At 41.2% G+C, this 20,720-nt stretch overlaps 1 protein-coding gene across 3 annotated transcripts in view; it reads right to left on the bottom strand.

Annotated features, from left to right (window-relative positions):
* Positions 1 to 19,914, bottom strand: part of LOC119658023 (glutamate receptor-interacting protein 2) — a 76,556-nt gene extending 56,642 nt beyond the window's left edge. For 2 of the 3 annotated variants that reach the window (XM_038065254.1, XM_038065253.1), the window contains exon 1: positions 18,747 to 19,914. In XM_038065254.1, coding sequence (XP_037921182.1) covers positions 18,747 to 18,864 — 118 coding nt within the window. In that variant the 5' untranslated portion in view covers positions 18,865 to 19,914. The remainder of the gene's footprint in view (positions 1 to 18,746) is intronic. The other variant, XM_038065252.1, reaches the window with a different exon arrangement.
* Positions 19,915 to 20,720: the final 806 nt, after the last annotated feature.

Raw genomic sequence — 20,720 nt, 5'->3', positions numbered from 1 at the left:
CACATAAACCTAAGCTGTCCAAATTTTAACCATTAATTTACCCCAGTTTCCTCTTTGGTTCTGCTCCTCCAACCTAATTGTTTCCTTTACTTTTACCACTTTTCTCTGCTGTAACACTCAAACGATAAACACTACTAAGTCGTCCTACGATACTCACTCATGTATCCTCCTTACTTTTCAATTATCTTCTATTTATCACTTCGCTTTCTTCGTAGTAATTATCCCACAACTCTTGCCTTTTCAGTGTCCATTTATCCATCCCTTCTGATTTCTTCCACTTCCGGCGACGCCACTTATAATCCCGTGTTACGTACCTAGTGGAGTAGAACTCATGGCACTCGCTTCTAAAAATGCGCACAAGTGCATAAGAAAATATAGGCAATAATCAGATGCGCCTCCTTCGACCTCGAAATTAGCCTCTACAGTTATAAGAAGCAGAAAATTAATTCTGACCGACAGCCAGGCGGCGATCAAGGCGCTTAGGTCCAACCAAGTGAACTCCAAACATTTAAACAGGCTGAACCCATTCGGCTCGCCCGGATACTCTGGGTTTCAGGCGTTGTTAGCTTAGAAGGCAATAAGTCAGCCGCGGAAGGACGCCGTTACACGGACCAGAACCTTTCTGTGGAAACGGAAACTGGTTCATGCCCATAACATTGAAAAATAAATAGGAACAGTTGAGCAAATCTACCAGGAGCGCAGCAGTCCAGGTTGCCCATGGGGGGATACGAACCCAAGCGGTCAAAGGATTGTTTAGACCCCACCAAGAAGAGCCTCTGGATTATAGTGAGAATACCGACTGGGCACTGCTAACTAGACTTTCAACTGGGGAAGCTAGGGATATCTACGGATACTGCCTGCAGGTTCTGGGCGGAGTGTAACAAAATCATATATATTCTGGGACTGTGTCCGGCCTTTGTACACAATAGGTCGAGGAACCTGGAAGAATACTTAATACCAGATACCAACTAGAAATACTTGGAAATAGGGAATATAGTATATTAAAATTCCTGTCGGTTGTAGGCTTTTTTAGCATACTATAGTTAATACGTACGCTATAATCAGTATAAGGGGCACAATAGTTCTTCTAGGACGTAGTGGGGAAGTTCCACTGACGACAAACGCTGGCTCTGAAGATGATTGTGGAAACAAACCCTTGGCAAACCAGTCGATCAGCCTTTGCCAGCGATGCTCGAATGTCCTGGCACCCACATCACGAGTGTTTCGTTCAGTCGGTCAAGTTTCAGAAGCAACTGGTGGCACCGCCTTACTAACTGAGCTGATATCCATGCTTTCGACTGTCGCAAATATAATGGCTGGAATAATCCTGGAACGCATAAAAAGTTTCTGTCGCAAATTTTAAAACAATGCACTTCATCGATTTTGAAAAAGCTTTCATTAGCGTCAAGAGGCAGCGCTACGTGGGGGCTATTTCCAAGAAGTCAATAGGGGTGAATTTTAAGTCCAAAGTAAACCTTGCCAGGACTGTCTTTCCATGCTGCCTTGGTAGGATGACGTAGAGAAGTTCAGTGGACCATAACTTCCTTTCTCAAACACCCCGATGACGCTGACATCTGGTGGCTCACCGAGCAAAGTTAGACTGAACTAACAACAAAACCAAGGTTCTTCGGTTGACGGGTCATGGTAATTTTTCTAAGTGTATTAGCAGACAAAGCATTGATGGAATTACATTGCCGCATTGATCAATTTGTATATCTGGAAAGCTTTGATTTTGCCAACGGTAGCACCAAACCAGAAACATATAAGGAAAAACAGTTGGAAAACTGGAGGGAGGGACTAAAACGTATATATTTCAGCAAACCGAAAATGATGGTGCTTGGGCGTGATTGACGGGCTATGCTCCATATGGGGGGAGTTGGCAAACACATAAGCACCAACAGATTGTTAATATATACAACGACAAACGTCAGGAGAACCAGCAAAAAACACAACCACAAGATAACGCCAATCACGCAAGCAAAAGAAGCATCGTTTACAATAATACTCCAAAAACGACCATTCAATAGCAGGCGCTCGTCGAAGTCCTTTGGTGGCCTGCACTCAACCAGGTGAGACCTATTTCATATTTTGGCCCCTCGCAGAGTGTTCATAGATATCACGTCGAATCATGCAGGGACCAGTTCACCCCCTAAAATAGGCCAACCCTGGAAGACCGTTCCCAATTATACATGTTTTTCGGATCACAGCTAGATACTCTTCAATTTGAATACTGGTCATCATATTTAAACTGTACACAGAGCAGATGGCGAAGAATGAAGGTGAGTCTTCCGCTTCTAAATAAAGGATAAATTGTACCAACTAGTCCTCCAGGTTGGGGGTTGGGTAAGACTGACAACCCTACATGGAAAACAACTTGTAACGAAGTCACAAAAAAACTTCGGATTGATTTGACAACACAATGACGTACCCGATAACGAAAACGAACTAACGAGATGTGCATTTTCTTATGGAAAGTGCGCTCTCTGTACAGATCGAATGCTGCCCAGCAGCTAGCCAATACCCTGTCCCAATATTAGATTGATGTAACAGTGTTACAAGAGGTACACTGGACAGGGAACGCTTGCCTAGAGAAGAACCACTACTCCATATATTATACTGGCCATCTAGTAAACCATGTGCTCGGAGTAGGTTTGCTAGGCTATGCATTCCTCATTAACGCTCACCCTCCCTACAAAGGAGACTACAAAGTCGGCGAAGAATACTTTCTACGAGGCAGTAGAGCGAAACCTCAAGCCTACCCCAGGTATGATATCAAAATAATAATAATAATAATCGTTGGCGCAGCAATCCAATTGGATCAAGGCCTTGAAGTATGTTAGAGCACTTCGTTCAAGACCGTAACGGTACACTACAAGATTACAGTACCCTATAGGAGGCTATGTGGTCAGCATTGCGCTCGCCCGAGATTATTATACTGACTTGACTGAGGTACTTATTCACAGCGGGGTCGACTGGTATCCGACGTCAAATCACGATATGAACCCCTCTGCCAACAGTGAGATTTGAACCGCCACCTTCCCTGCGATAGCCTTGCCTTTAAAAACTTAGCTATTCGGGCACATCAAAATAATACTTGAATGTTTTAATAGTTAAGTGGGGGCGTAGCATGTATTCAGGCGACACGTCGGCTCCCATAGCTTACATGGGGATATCAATGATAACAAACTACGAATGACGAATCGGTTATTGGAAATACACGGGATGCACCGAAAGCGGTCCAGAAACATATATGAGCCTCTCCAGACGAGACCACTTTCAACCAACTTGAACACGTGTTGATCGAACGCCGCAACGTTTCAGCCTTAATGAATGTCAGAAAGTACAGTGGACCAATATAGATTCGGATCACTATCTCGTTGGCATAGTGCTCCCGGTTCGAATAACAACACCCCTCTGACAACCGGGTGAGAGTTAACACTGAAGCAATCCACAACACATCCCTCCGGAACACCTATAAGGGCGAAATGGATGCTACAATAACCGCAGTCAATAGACGTCCTGAAGATGAAGATCGGCAAATGACCTTTACAACCACGTGAAGAACGTAACTGGTTCGACGATGAATATAAGGTAGCAACGGAACCAAAGAATGCTGCATACCGGGCAATGCTGCACTCTCGAGGATCGCGGGCACGCACCTCGAGCGTAGAAGTGACTTCACAGACGGACAAAGGAAGCCTAGGAGAGCCAACAGGTCTGTGAAAAAACAGGTCTCGACAAGTACAGGGAACAACCGCACCAGGTGCAGAAGTTTTACCAATAAGTCAGCAGGGTGAAGCAAAATACACCTTGATTCTCATCCTTCCGAGACAAAGAGGGAAATCTGATTTACGAAAGATTGGGTATGTCGAAGCAATTGGTTGAGTACTGCTCAACAACCAGAATATCGACGAGTTGGAGGTCCCGTCAACTGAAGACGACAGACAAATACTGCCACCACCAAGCATAGAAGAAGCAGCCCGTGCAATTCATCGACTTAAAACTCATAAGTCGCCTGGAGTCGATGGATTTACAGTCGAACTGATTAAATACGAAGGCAAACAATTACACCAAGCGTGATGGTATGGGATAGCGAATCAATACCTGATGATTGAGACACATTATCTCTTCCATACATAAAAAGGAAATATCACACAGTGCAGCGATTATAGGTATCACGATGCTGAGTAGCAGCTATAACATATTCTTCGCTCGGATAGCCCTGTTAAGGATTATGAACCGCCACCATGCACCTTGGGACCTATTTCCCAGCAGTACGTAGATTTTGCTTGATTCACTAGCTTATATGATTGTACAGGTAGCTCCCAATCTCATCTAGGTTTTACTCGGTACGTTGTGGCTACCCTTATACCAAATAAAAGAAGAACCTCGTCTATTATACATAGTTCTTTATTAGTTTTTTTTTCTGCAATATATATTACAATCAAAATCCGTGGTTACATATGTATGTACAATCTGCAGTGGGTTAAAATCCAACTATGCAACGTCCGGCTGATAAGCACAAAGGATCCATTGGACGAAAACGCACCAACCACCCTTGGCTCACGGCCAACTAGAGTTGCTACCCCTTTCCTAATATTGAGTCTCTATCCTAAAAACGGTCAGAGTCCGCTTGAAGCCTCACTAGTTGACACCTGGCTGTGTAGGAACTCAGACAGGCCCATTTCCTATCCTCGACTCGACTTTCATTTTAATTTTGTTTTTGCTAGAATCGGCAAAAATCCATAATTGCTGATTCTGCAATTCGGTTCGAAAAGTTCAAACCTCAATCTTCCATAGCGATAGAAAAACCCAATTCATCAATATGCATGAAGTGCATAAAAATGTATAGATAACAGCGATAACTTGAAGCATATGGAACTGGTGGGCGTGGGCATGAGAGCTTCATTCGCTGTCTATGCTGGCTCGCTTCGGGATAGTTCTACTGTTATGCAGCAAAAGTGTGTTTGTTTTGGGGTGGACTTTTCAAGCCTCACTTCAGGCGAATCAGCAACAGATCGGATTTTCTTGGTAGAAAAACTGTTGGCTATCAGTTGCACCATCTTTTTATCGATTTGAAGGCCGCCTATGATAGCGTAGCCAGGCTGGAACTGTACACGATATGAGAAAATTCGGCAGCCCAACAAAATTGATAAGACCTGACCAATGTGCGACGCCAGATAAAAGCAGCAGGATCACTTTGGAGATCACCGACCCTATCCTATATAACCACGAATTCGGTGACGTCTGATTATGGACGAAATCCGGCTTAATAAGTAGCAGTGGGCCGTCTGTAAGAGCAATATCTATGGTTCAAATAGAAGACGAAGCAGACGGTATTATTTCTGCCGATGAATTAAGGCAACAAATTCGATGTCAACGCATTAAGATTGCTAATCTTGCTTTTGTTGTTTCGTCCAAAATATGAAAATGCAATTATTTGAACCCCTACATCAAGTTGAGTCTGTTACGCCCAAATTAGTATATGGAAAGTGACAACGACTCTACTCGAAAGATTAAACCTCCATCAATCATGCCTGCACTCATCAACAGAGTACTTTGGCCTGAAACAACAATAAAAGAAGAAGCTATTCGCGAGCGTAACCGTAACCGTATGGATGAAAAGACGAAAGTGGCAATGGTCAGATTACCCATTCTGAAGGACAACAACTTCTTCGGTGATTATGTAAGTAAACCCACTATCCCAGAACAGCAGTCCTTCAACTAGGTATATAGACACCTGCGATACATGGGCACAAAAAGGTCCGTTGTAAAGCACAAACCCAACTCTATAAATGAGCAGTAATGAGAAAAGGAGCTTAATTCGTGATCACTACTATTGGGGGAGGGTCTGAGCTACAAAATGGTATATAGGTTAGGGGGTCTGGATGCCAGGAAAATTGCTGAAATTTGAAAGAATCTTGGCAAAAACTTTAAACGCTAATATCCCCCGCTAATATATGGAGAATTTCGAGAAATTTCGTGATCACTACTACTGGGGGAGAGTTCGATCTGCCAAATGAAATACAGGTTGGAGGCACTCAAAAATCATCAATAATTTAGGATGATCACCATTTTTAAAAGCAGAGCCTGTATCGGAAATTACCCAATCCGCAGCCATGGAAACCACAAGGGGCTAGGAACTTAAATAATTAGTCCATCGAAGGGGAAGGACGGTGAGCTGCATCACAACCAATCCACACTACAAAAAAAAGATGTTGAATTAAAATGGGGGAATCCTAGAACTGAAATCAAAATAATAATGAGCTTAATACAACCGTCATCGTCCCTATGGAGACCTCTGTACACGGTGGGTCTCTATATTTCAAACCAAGTACGCAGAACTCGACGGCGACCACACAACACACTAGAGTGACCCGCACTTACATGTTGGCGATTTACTATCTATGTAATAGCAAATCCGGCGAATTGGCTTGATCAGGTGTACCTGGTCGAATATCCTGAGCCTGGCGAATAGGATAATACTGCAATAGGAAGCCCTAAAAATACGACCCTACACAAGTTCCCTTCCGCTTAGCCTTTTATTCTAACCTAGTTTCCCAACCTTTGATGTCTATTCCGGTTCAAATTTATATACGTCGGAATGAAAACTCGAGGTTTTCATTAATGACATGTGAAGGAAAGGTGTACTAAAATCACGACCCACCTTCTCAGTTAGACAAACAGAAAGGCACACGCAATCCCCTCGTGATTGACAATAGTCAGCTCGAATGATTGTATGACCCCAGCTCCACTGTAGCAATAGATATCAGTCTTCTGCTGTCCTCCTGTCTCACCTCAAACCATTAAAGGTCGCCATACTTCGACCAGCACAAAGCTGGTAAGCTTTAGAGAACTAGCAAGTCCAAAGATTTTTTTAATTTCTGTAGTTTTTTAAAAATACGACGTCATTAAATCAAAGATAATGATGTTTCCAAATAATAAATTCAATAGAGGCCATAATTAACGTTCATTAGACCGTATGTCTCACAAGCTAATATGTGACCATTAATTAGAGATAATGTGTGGACTATCTGAAGATCCGTTTCCAGTGGCTATAAATAAACATTTTCTTTGCTTTCATTTTTTTCCAAAATCGGCTAAGGGTGTGTCGCATGCATGTACTTGCTCAAGTAATTATAGACCCCGTAGTCACTAGCAATATGTCATATTTCCATTGAAAAAAGTGCATCCAAACAAGTTAGGATAAATTTCCCATATGGCCGCAAACTCTATGTCGTCTGCGCTAGCTTTTCCGTTGACGGCGGTATGTTTTGTCAACTGAAGATAATCCTCCCGGTATTGGCTCGAGGTCTCTGTCTTCGCACTTCAATGGAAATTAATATCACTATGATGCAAAAGATGCAGCAATGTCTTCTTCAGCTCCATTAATGCTAAAATGTACATTCCAGCTTGATGCATGTGATCAGTTTCTTGGAATTCAATTATCGCAAAATGCTGGGCAATGGCAACAACCGTATTCGCAACGAATGGAGTGGAGGATTCGCGAAAATTTATGAGAATCGCAAACCTAATTAGGCTAAGATTTATATGATATGTGAAAATGTATCGCTGTAATTGAATTAGTAATAAATTGGTGCTGACATAGAGGCGTGCTTCCAGACATTCTTAGGATGCTTTTTCGGATAAGAATGTGCACAAGTCCCTCATGTTAAAGAACTTGGAATCGTAAAATCAATCTCTCCTCGTTTCTGCCATGCGTCACGTCTGTCAGCAGGGGCTATATATGTTAGTAGGTTTGAATCTCCATATGGACATATATTCCCTCTGAATCTGCATACAATCCGAAGTACTCCCCAAATGTTAAGAAGGTTCCGCTCTATTCAACCAGAAAAGTTATATGACCTCCCTATTGTTTGCGATATAAAATACGGGCATGTAACTCACATGCCAATGGCTACACATGCACCCGTTCCTATAGTCAATGGAATATTTGTACGAGAATTTGTTATATATAAATTATATTTTTACAATTCCGAAATCTATTCCTATGGGAGCCGTACAAACTGGGTTCCAACAAAAGCAAGGAAATTTAATCCTCATGGTCAGATAAATCATTAACATCCACTCAAGAAATTAAAAGCCACAATAACAATCCAACAAATTTACAAACAGAATCTTACGAAAACAGATGGATAAATGGATTCACTATAAGCAAATATTTTAGTAGGGGAAAAGCGGATTAAACTGTGCAGTGATTTCCTCCAAATATGCCATCAATATTTTTTCCGATTCCGACGAAAGTGTGGTCGAAGGCTCATTACCAAATTAGCTGCTCCCGTACACAGGTCAAAAGGGAGATCTAGATTTGTAAAACCATCCAATCGTGAAAATTTCATTCAGTCGAGAAAAGTCAGATACAAATATTCACGACTGAATGGAAATCGAGCGGTTCGCCCCTATAGTGCGTATCTCGCCGAGAATATTCCGTAACTTACTCCCACATATTCCCTCATTTCGCGGATGATTCCGACCAGAAATTGATTAAATTTGAAGTCGATAATTATCAAATATGAGTTTGCACCCATACTATGTTCAGTGATGTACGTGTGTGTACCCATGACATAGGAATGTATGTTAGTATCTCACTAATTGACTCCCATCCGCATCTATGATTTCGTTATTTAAGTCAATTTTCTTAACTAAAGTTCCTAATAGAGCGCAAGACAAAAGTTCCTAGAGAACGTTCAGCGCTAAATTGTGTGGTTCATCCAGAAATTCTCGGTAAAATGTTGGGCGGCTAATTGAATTGTTAATTGCCCTCAAATGTAATTAATTGAGTAGTTTGCGTCTTAGTAAGCGCTGCCGGCCTGAGCCTAGGAAAACTTAACCGACCTTTCAGTTATCTCTGCATAAGCTTCATTAAGTCAATTAATAGAATTGCATTCTCACAGTTTGGGTTAGAAAAAAAAGTTCAATTAATGGAAGGGAAAGGATATGAACATTTTGTTTTTCAATTGGGACTGAATGAAATCCAGATTTAACATATCGTCCTGGTTAAAATAGATATATTTTATAATGGTGGAAAATTACTTGTTTATTGGAATCACCAAGAGGTTTCGACGAAGCCGATGATAACCAAATTGATTCTAAAACCAACCACAACCACACTTATTTAAGATGTGGTGGTGCTAACGTATAAATGCATATATTAAAACCTCCTCCCCACCAACGCAAATTAAATCTTCCACGGTCTTCATCATCCTTTTTTCTTCTATGATGCTACAGACCGGCTTCAATCCTTGACCATGTAAGCGCGTGACCACCTTGTCGTGGTGGGGGAGCTTGTGATAGTTTACTACTACACTAAGGGTGTCCAAAAATACATGAAGATAACAAAGGATTGTAACTCTCCAAGTGGTAAGAAGTCACAGACTTCGAATCCACCCGCAACTTTGAGAAATCAGGTCGTGACCGGGGCTAGGATTTTGGAGGCCTCACCTCATTCAGGTTCCCCATGGAGAAATCTGTGGAAGACAGGTTCTCCACTTCAGTGGAAACCTATACCCGGTGTCTACGGCGCAGTCAGCCAAAAAGGATAGTACAGCAATTCCCTTTCTGAGAGGAACTGGAAATCTGACTATGGCCGGCCGGTCGGTGATATTCTTGCCTAACTCTTCTAAAATACGGGAGAGGAAGGCTCGACAGAAAGAAATTTTAGCCGCAAAGGAACCTTCCTCTCTGCCTGTACCAAGAAAAACGGAAGAGAGGGAAGCTGCTAATGTGGACGCAACTGGTATAACGCCGATATGTGAAAACAGATCCATGCAGTCCGGACTCCGTTAACCTGGGAGGACTTGTAGCCGACGACAACAGAAGGCACTGCGAAAGAAAGCAAAGTTTCTTGGGAATGAGGACATGGGCATTGCTACACCACCAATAATAATAATAATCGTTGGCGCAACAATCCATATTGGATCAGGGCCTTGAAGTGTGTTAGAGCACTTCATTCAAGACCGTAACGGTACACTACAGTGAACTGTAGGAGGCAACGTGGTCAGCATTGCCTCGCCCGAGATTATTACCCTGATTTGACTCAGGTACTCATTCACAGCTGAGTCGACTGGCATCCGACGTCAAGTCACGATACAAATCCCACTGCCACCAGCGAGATTTGAACCGCGGCCTTCCGTATGACAACCCAGTGCTCTAACCACTGAGCTATTCGGACACTACACCACCAAGTGTGGCGATATCCAGAGAAATCGGATGCAAGAAAGCGGAACTTTCGGCGGAAAGTGAGGACAACTTGGTGAGATCCACCCTGAACGCATGTTTCATTTAGCGGCGGCTTTCATATTAGACTGCACTTATGGCTACAAACATAAGAATTAGTCAAATTAACCTGCATCATGCCAAAGTTTCTTCCTATCTACTGGCGGCAAAGTTGCAGGACTGTCCTTATATATTTCTGGTTGAAGAGCCATGGGTCCGTTTTAACAGAATCTGTAGTATTGGATCACTCAAGGGGACTAGGATCTTCTTCGATGAAAGATCCTCAAGACCGAAGGCCTGCGTTCTGATGTCAAAATTGTTACGAGGCAACCATGCTGAGACAATTCTATTCCCAGGATCTTGTTGCGGTCAACTTACAATGCCAGGTTAATGGTAAGAGGAAAAACGTCATAGTTGCCTCTCCTTACTTACCCTATCATTCTTTGTGCCCTCTGCCGACGCAAGAACCAAGGAATGTAATGCGAACGCTCAGCGTATTTGTTGGGACAGTAGCAAATGCAATCCTAGAGGAGAGAAGCTGTTTGATTTTATCAAACGTAGGGTGCGCCCCTACGATCATCGGGCGAAGAAGAAGTGAAGTAATTGACCTAACAATCTGCACTTGAAAATTGTTAAAGTTTATTAGAAACTGGTTAAAGTTTATTAGAAAATCTAGTATTTACAAAAATAAAAATAACGACACCAGCGAATAAGAAAAAACAAGTTTTTTTTATTATTTCAAAGAACAATTGAGGTGTTGGTAGCATTGACCGATGCTACTATCAAAAACTGGGAACAAGCTTCCCATAATGACAGGTGGCGAAGCTTTAATGCTGCTAGACATACCAAACTCTTCCTGTGAGAACCAACCAAACATTCTGAAAAGTTTATCGTGTCGAATAGCAGGAAGACTTGCAGAAGTATTGTGGGCATTCTGACTGGCCATAATTCAACTGCAGCAGGTAGCATCACATCCACTAACGGAAATCCTGCACTACATAAACGAATCTGGGAATCCGTCTAAGAATCGAGTCCATGGACCACTAAGGTCTGAGTGCTCAGAGGCTTTGCCTTCTGAAAACGAGGCTTGTTTCATTATCAAAAGTAAGATCAATTTCGAAAAGTAGCCCTTTCATTTGATATCCCACATGACTACATTTGGAATTAAAAAAATCAACCCCCCTTTGCCCTTCCTTAATACCAACGCAAAATGATGCCACTCGGTGCTTATAAAGATACAGACAGACCACCAAATTTCATGACACCGATCAGCTGTTTCCCAGTAAATCGGGTGTGTCAGACAGGACAGACAGACAGGACAGATAAACATTGAATCGATTTTGATAAAGTTTTGTTTCACACAACCCACTTCCATATATGGAAAAAGTAGAGGCACCACCTATATTCGAAGAAGTCAATGGTGCACTGAAAAAACCCTCAGAAATAACACAGCACTGACAATGAATGGAATAACTGCGGAGCTACTAAAGCCATCAAAACGACAATATCGGTAGCGATCAAATAAAGCCCGCAAAAGCAGCTGGGAGTATGTATGTTTCGATACTAACTCCGGATTAAAGAAAGGTATTGGATTGGCTTCCACATTATCCGTTGAAATACCAGCTCTTGTGGTTGATATGGATAGTTAGCGTGGTATGTGGATAAGGACTCCAAAACGAAGCAAAAACGTTAATAATAGTTGGATTTCATTCAAACTTTCTAAAATTGTGTACTTTCTTATTGCTTTTAATAGTGAAAAAAAAATTTACTTCTAGGATAGTACACCATTATTAACTTTATTTGAGCAGATATCAGAACGGAATGTATTTTGAGGCCTAGATTTCGTATAGATGCAACATAGTGAATTCTCGAACTTTTCGGTTGAATAAGTTCTGAGAACGAAATCTTTTACATTTTTCGGGGCACACATTTTGACTCCTCACTCCCCTATGTTTCACCCAATATTAGAAATAAGATCATTTTCGAAAAGTACTGATTGAGCCCTTTCATTCCCAACGCAAAATAATACCACTCATTTCATGTAAGGGGACTCACAGCATATGGTCTTATATCTATATCTTCAGCCGCTTCGGAATAAATCGAGTGTGACAGACAGACAGACAAAAACAGACACTGAATTGACTCTAATAAGATTTTGTTACATAAAAATGGCCCTCAAAGGCCTCATGACGAGTTATTGCCCTCGGCCAAATGGCTCTGCAATTAAAGAAGGGCACAAACAGAGTATCAGACAAATACTAATAAAAATAAGAGAAGACATCCTCCTCGATTCCATGAAAAGTGTAAGAAGATCCTCAGTGAATGCAAGCTGCTAATCAGGAAAACTTCAGATCTAAGGATGCCAAACTTTACTACGGGCAACAAATTTCGACAAATAAATGCAGCGACCAAATTCTTCAGCCAAAAAAAAATACGAAATGCCTTCTCAATGAACTGAAGAGGCTAAGGCTAAACAAAGGAAAGCCATAAATGAAAATTCATCGAAAGACTAATCAATTCCATGTAATAAAATAATAACGTCCTTCGATGAATAGAGCAAAAAATCCAAATTATGCAAAATACTGACAAGAACATATGAAGTGACTTCATTTACAGAAAAAAGTTCTACAAAGCGATAAACAGAACAGCAATAGGCAATCCACTCTTGCTACCCCTCAATCTAGAAAAAGAACTCGCAGAGGCACGTACACTTCCCAAATTTTGGATAATTACCATGAAGAATGATCAGAATCAGTTCAGACTTTTCTGACACACCCGTGAAAACAATATATACTTCGCGTTATATCATCAATATCTTACCAGGGTCCTCTTTCCCCCATATAGCTATTGACCCCATATAGCTAGTAAAACTCGTTCAGTTCGAGAGCTTCAATTATTGATCTTGCTTTACGGGAATAATACCACTAATCTGATGGGTTCCCTAAACTCTCAACAGTAGGCAGCAATCTGTTACACAACCCGCTCTTACATTTTTCCCATAATATCTAGTAGACATATGTGTATAAAGGGAAATTTTACATCCATCCATTCTGTAACACTGGAAAAATTCCCATCCAACATAATTCTTACAACAACTCGTCGTACATGTCCGGTCCAAACCTTACCAAAAGTTTAATGGCTTTATTTGGTATGCCGTCGGGGTTCGCAGCTTCTACAGTTTTTCTTCTACAAATTTCCAGCTGCTCGTTTCGAAGTACTGCAAATATTATTGTCATCACCTGTTTTGCCCAACTCTTTTAGGTATATGGGGACCCCCCTTAAGTTCAACGTGCAGGAATGTAATTCACCGCATGCGTGAGGCTTTCAACAAAACCTTAGAAACAGATAAGCGGGGTTAGGAGCCGTATGTGCTGCATGAAGATTAAAACCACAGGTTGCTCAGAGCCAGAGCAGAGAAAATCTGCAAAAGACTTATCTCGGCACCAAAGGTTCAACTACGTCTGCATTACGAATCCCATGAAAAGAACACCCACCCTTGCCCTAGAATTGCTATTGCAACTGCCACCCTTACACTTAATAATAAGGCGAAACTAGCGGCATACAAACTCCAATTAAATGGCATTTTGGAACGTGGGTCACATGGGCACGATAATATCGTCCATGAGAACATTAACCCAACTCTGGAAATGGTTTGTAATTTCTGCCCAGATTCCAAGGTCGAAATAATTGGAATAACCAGAAAGACAGCCATCTAAGAAACCAGATTTTGTAGTACATGGATGAGAAGTAGGTGATGAGTCAAGTGCAAGGATACATACCGTTAGTTGCAGTGCATTAAAATCACCTTTTGAAGGACCAGAAGTTGTTTTTGAAATTAGCACCGCTCTGGAAACTGAATACCTATTTAGTTGATGAGAAAAAGTGATGAGCCACAAATACAACAAATCCATGCCCCAGGATAGGCAGCAAATTCAAACAGCCGAAAACCTACGAATAGAACTGAATAAAATCAAAATGAAAGCACATATAGGTCTAATAATCAATCGCTGTCCTCTACGGAAGCTCACGATGAGTATCTTGAAGTCCAACCTGACGGCTTTGTTGAGGATAACGAGACGGCTTCTCACATCATACTAGACGGCTTCAGATTTTTGCAGTGGAAATATATTACCTGGAGAATGGCGAACCGGAAAAAGAGGTTTGATCAGCAGCATCTAGGATAATACAATATCTCCTGAGCCTAGCCAATAGGATGGGTTAATTCATTCACTTAAATCAATTTGGGTAGGACATACAATAAACCACAAACTATAGTATTTGGTCATTAAGGCCGTTCCTACACAAGTTGTATATCGTTCCATCCAATCCCATAAAGTTTGGTGGCAATTTCCAGAAGACAGCGCGGGCAACACTTTAAGCTAAAGACGCCAAAAGCACTTCCACACATGGCAATGCTAGACAGAGCAGTAAGCGAAATTCAGAGACTACGAAGCTGCTTACTGCATTAAAGAACGCTATTCCGCTATTCCGTGCTGAATTGACACTACAAATGATAAATTTTAAAATATTCTTACAATGGTGTCATATAGCCAATTTTCCGAATCGATGTCCCAATCTGGAACGATGCGTCATTAGATTGAAAGGTATCTGATTGTTCTGAGAAGAATTGTGACCATGTTCTCAAGAGTTTCAGTGAACTTTCTTGGTTAGGTTATACCATACGCTGATAAAACGATCAAAATATATGGGATTAATGTTATCACCCAATGGTGAAGTGCATTATGAGATTACTCACGCAGCAGCAACTTAGAAGAAGTGGCATTCCACAATTGGTGTTCTTGGTGATCGAAGCACAAACGAACGTCCGGGTGTAATTCACGCTCAACGAGAGTTCGTCTGACAAGATTGGCCTAAACGTCGAACTCGATGGGAAACAACCGAAAGGCAGGCCGAAACAACGATGATAAGCTGGATGGTATTTTGGAAGCTTCGCGACTCCTTCTATATCAGCCTTTTGCCGGGCCAAAATGGTTGAACCAATCAAGACCAGCCGGCTCCGCTTCTAAACGGGATAAAGGTTGAAAAAGAAGAAAATACGCTGCTGAAACAGAGTATCATCGTAGCGATTGTAGTTGCATCGAAGGAGACTTTAAGTGGAGGTGCTTTTCCCGATGAGGGTGCGATCATATCGTTTGTAGTGTCCGCATCTTTGCAACATCCGCATTATTTCGTTCGCTTAGTCCTATGACGAGCTTCTCTTCGTCTTTCGACATTTCCATCATCTTCCTTTCAATTTGCCATTCTAATATTCATTTATTGTAAAAATATTCATGCAAAAACGATCACTTTTATTTTCCTTTTCACTAATTTATTTACAAAACCCTCTCCACCCCCAAAAACCTAAAAGCCATTTAAATATTTTTAGGGTTAATATGTAAATTTTCCAATGATTATAAAATGATCATAAGCAAACAAAACGTTTGTTGTTCTCTTATAGACCTGATCACGTTGCATATTATGAAATCGATTTCTAACGCTTACGTCTGGTAGATGCTGGCTCAATGAAGGACGGCTGAGACGGAACTTGAAACGTGCGTTTGTAGTGATGGCCAGTGCACGGAAGTTTAAATATTTCTTTGAAAACTGTACTGTTGTGAAGTGAAAATATTCAAGAAGAACCAAGTTATGTGAACGCGCGCAAATTTTGATGTGGTAAATCGGTTACAGTTTAACTGATAGCTTTAACTATAAGAATGTAGGAACAGACATTTGCTCAGTAACAAAGATATCTTACTAAATATGTTAGGAATTGCTCCAGGAGTCTACTAGAGGCTTTTTCAACAACACTTGCACATATATCGGTTTTCCCATGAGTTGAGCTAGCAAACATTTGAGGAAGACCAAAGTTGGAAACAAAATGTGAAGCACTGGTCAGGGGAAGTGTGAAATCATGGGAGCCCTCACTGGTGGCGGTGGGGTCTCAATCTAGTAGCCATAATGCTCATAGACACTGGGACTGCCACATTATCGAACCGCCGTGAATTAGTTACGGGTGCTCCTTAGTGATCGGTAGTTTACTATTTTTCATTGTTAATGAAAAGCGTGATAACAAATAGACCCGACGAAATAGCAAAAAGTATAAGATCAAGTTTTTATTATTCATGTAAACTAACAATAGAGCTTTGGGAGGGTTTCTTTATTTTTTTTGTTTTTTTTTTATTTTCATATTATTTTAATTTAATTTCTTCGATTTTGGTTTCGTCTTTTATATTCTCCTTTCTTTCACCTCATTTTTTTTTTTTTAATTATAATAAAATGAATTCGATCTTAAACCATTGATTTGAGGAATCACTCTTCCCCTCCTTCACGAATCAAGGTGCAACATCCAAAATTAGGGCAGGAGCCACGCCTCATGAACATCTGAGGTAGAAAAAGCATCCATTGACGTTATGGTCCGTGGTACATCTTTCTTCCCGATCCCGACACCCGGGTCCGGAGTTTTACGGCATGAGACCGAGCCGTCATTTTCTTTTTTGTCGATATCTTTCTGTGCTGTTTCTTTTTCAGGTCCTGGTTCGGACCCACTCATCGGCTTAAAGACACATTCCTAGCTTAAAGACACATTCCTAGCTTGTAAAGAGGCGAGCAAGCGCGTGTCGACAGAACACTTCAGAGGAACTCCAATTTTTTGTGGGCAGGGCTTCACAGTTATTTGCGCATAAAATTTTAGGTTTTTGTGATAGCTCTCCCCTCTAAGTCGACTCCGGCCAGGATGGTCAGTGACCATCATCTTATTCACATATGTCATAACCCATTGCAATTTGAAAAAGTTTTTAAATACTATTACCTCCGCAACTCAACCTATACGGAACCTGCATCTTCCTGACCAAATTGTTCACCACCAAACATCATTTGTAGTCTTTCCATTTTCAGGCTTCAGCTTTCGTTTAAACGCAAAAACCCAAAGACTTGTGCCCATAAAGCTGCTTTGTCAACTGCATAGTTGCGGGATTTACTCGCAAAGTGGAAACATTTGGCCATCAATGCTACTCTGCAAGCTTGGAACCCTGCCGCTTTCTCTTACGTCTAGAAAAATAGATGTGTGGAAAACATCTTGGGCCAAACTAAGAAAGCGCAATACCTGCAAATGAATATTTCTTCGTATTTATCAAAACTTTGCTTAGGGGATCAAGTCCATTTTCTGAAGAACTCAGAGACGAAGTAAATTTAATTTATGGAGGAAAGAAAAAAACATAAACTAAAGTGCGCTTTTTTCAAGCTTGGCCAATAACTTTTAACCTGGCCAGGTAAAAACGTGCCTTTATGATAGCTTCATTGCAATTTTCCGGTTAAATAATTTTGAAGAACAAAGGGTACTTTACTATCTTTGTCTTAAAACTTATACCGACTCTTCGTTCCTGTCCTGGATTCTTCTACGTTTGCCTTCAAACAAACTTATAAGGGTTTAGTATAGCTTTTCCAGGATAACAGTATAGTCAACCATTATTGAAATATAAAACCAGCATATATTTGAAAAATCAACAACAGTTCCTTTAGTTTCTACTTCAATTTAGCTAAATAATCAATGGGTGGATCAATCATTTAGCTGAATAGCCAATGAATGCAATATCAGCAACATCTCTCAGCCAACCATTCATTCAAATGTTGATCGATGCATATTCATCTTATGAGTAACAGACCAGCTGCTTGCAGATAATTCTGATTCACGTCACTAATCCTGCTAGTCCATAGTGAGTCTCTAAAACTTCCCTATTGCAGCTTTTGCGGGTAAATACCATAAATCCACATCCTCATCTCCATCAACATCCGAACTCAGTTGTTATATTAAACGCCCCCAAGAAAAGGTCCATCTAAGGAATTCGTAAACATAATAAAAGCAAGTATCGTCATTCATTCATCATCTGACATAAAATAGATACACAAACAATCACTTTTGGTCCTCATCTCCGGCTTGGATATCGAACTCTTCACTTTTCCATCACATCATGTTGCATTTGCATATGAACATCACATACATATGTACAAACATGCTCCACTCGCTGCTGGAGTAGTAAACAATTTCGGGTGAAAGTAAAAGTGCCGCTGCAGGAAAAGCGAATCAATAAATCATTTTTCACATTGTAAATATTAAGGGATTGCTAGTATTAACAAGGAAGCTAATAAACGAGAGCGGCAGGCGCCATACGTTAAACTCATTCAGTAAAAAGTGGAAAGGGGGGACGCAGGAGAAAGGGGGATAGCATGCTATGTAGATTGGATCATATGTGGTCTTACAGTATGAATCGGAACAGTATAGATTGGGGGATGCAAGTATTATTTATCAGAATTTAAACAAAAGAGACGAATGAAGAAGCATTCATTAACTTCTAAGCTCGCCTAGAGCCAAAGATTTCGGTAGATGATAGGAAAAGAGCTTTATTTTTTATGAAGCTGAAATAGGCCATCTAAAAATATTTTGAATATTTCTTCTGTTTATTTACTTTTTCCCACAGAGACTAAAATAATTCAAAATGTCTTTGGATACATACCAGAAACAGCTGAATTAGTTGGCTGAAGCCCTATAGAGTCAACCTTATCCTCGTTTTTCGACAAGCTCGATTTTCCCGGAACACAACTGATTGGTTTCTTTGCTTTCCACAACTTCATTCTGATTCCACAATTTCACAACACCAAACGCGCTTACCAATTTCTTTCTTTCCTTCAACAAATCTAGTTTTTGGTCACCTAATCCGCAAATCAAGCGTGCAATTCATCCACCATCGGCAATACAAAATATTCATCATCAGAAAATTATTCTACTTTTCACTCTCTCGCAGCCAAACTGCAAGAAAAAAAACTGATTCACTCGCGTTATTATTATATATTCGAAATGAATTTATAACTGAATAAAAACTGCAGGATGCAATCACACGACAACAACAACATCAGCGGCGGCAACAACAATCCTTCGAAAACTATACAAAATTTCACATTCCAAAGACGCCAAGTGAGTCGATGTCGCACTGCAATTATTCATCCAAAAGTCTATTTCGAGACACTTCTTGCCAAACCCGAGCCACTCTACAGAATATCTAGAAGAACGTCCGCCGGCGGCCACGTTCACCCGTTGCACGACCAGATAGCCAAGACTATTATTGCTGAGACATCCTCGAGGGAGCAGAAATTCAGTGCAAATGACGGAAAGATCTCGGGACTTTCTAGCCACCCTAGTCCAAAGTATCTAGACGACACGCTGCGCGATTTTCTCAAAGTGCGTGTGGAAATGTTCAGGATGATGCGAGCACGTTGCGTGCAAACCTATCCACAGACTCCCTTCTGGATAATATACACGACTCCACCGATGATGCGCCGAGTCCCTGCTTTTAGATACTTTCCTACGATACTCTCAGAAGACCGAACGCCATGTACTGCCTTAGGAGCCACTCCGCCGAAGATTAGTCGAGCAAAAGAATCTACAGCGACTTTCAGATACACAGATAATCGCGAACGGCAATTTCAAACTGTTTCTGTTTTCCCCAAAAATCACGATACAAAATAAGAAGAGTGCGTGTGGAAATGGGAAAGTCGGGAGTCAATAGCTCAGGGAAATGTCTCGTGCTGAGCGGCGATAGAGGAGTCTTGAGATTCTCCCGTTCTTGATGTGGACGCCTCGAGAACTTGGCCAACTTTCTAGCCGCTCTGTCTGCAACGGGAACATGCTACAAAAACTAAACTGTCCCAGACTTCCAATCCGAAAGATATTTGCAGCGGTCATAAGTGTGTTCGGGAAACTACACTAAAACTAATCCCATTTTGTTAGGGATTGGTTCGATATTCGCCGACGAGAACGAAGTATCGATGCTGGCGTATTTATAGTATTATAGTAGATTAAAGATAATTCTCGAATTCTCTGGATAAGGAACTATAAAGACATTCTGGATTCAGACAAATATACCAATATTCAGACATGAAAGTCATGATTTTTTTCTCATCTCTTGCCCTTTTGCCAGACGACCCGCAGCTACATTTAAGATATGGACCAAAAAGCTTGAACACCATCGCTATCGACTCTTACACTATGCTTCCACGATTTTATTCTAGTTCTAGTTCTACGCCGATCCACTAATCCGGGGATTGTGTGTTCCATGGCATAGCATAAGCAGCAATGCAATTGTTGTCCTTTCTCAATGGGTGATCTATCCAATATCACTTCCGCTTTCTCGTCAATATGTCCACCAACACCCGCCCCATTATTATTACTCTGTTAAGGGAAAGTTGCACCGCGTCCTTGAAGAACTATTGTGCCCCTTTTACTGGTTATAGTGTACCTATTGATCATAGTATCTCAAGTAGGCTTACACAACTTTAGTATGTTCCCTACTTCCAGATCCCAGTTCCCCCAACCGTTTCTCTTCGTTTCTTAGATTCATAGCCATGAAACCGTTTCCGATTCCACAGAAGGGTTCTGGCCCGTGTAGAGGCATCCCTGCTCCCTTCTTGGCTAGTTCATCCGCTGCCTCGTT

Source organism: Hermetia illucens, chromosome 5 (genome assembly GCF_905115235.1).
Source record: "Hermetia illucens chromosome 5, iHerIll2.2.curated.20191125, whole genome shotgun sequence".
Taxonomy (NCBI): Eukaryota; Metazoa; Arthropoda; class Insecta; order Diptera; family Stratiomyidae; genus Hermetia; species Hermetia illucens.
Note: the sequence above shows the minus strand (reverse complement) of the source record. Positions and strands in the feature narration are given on the sequence as shown.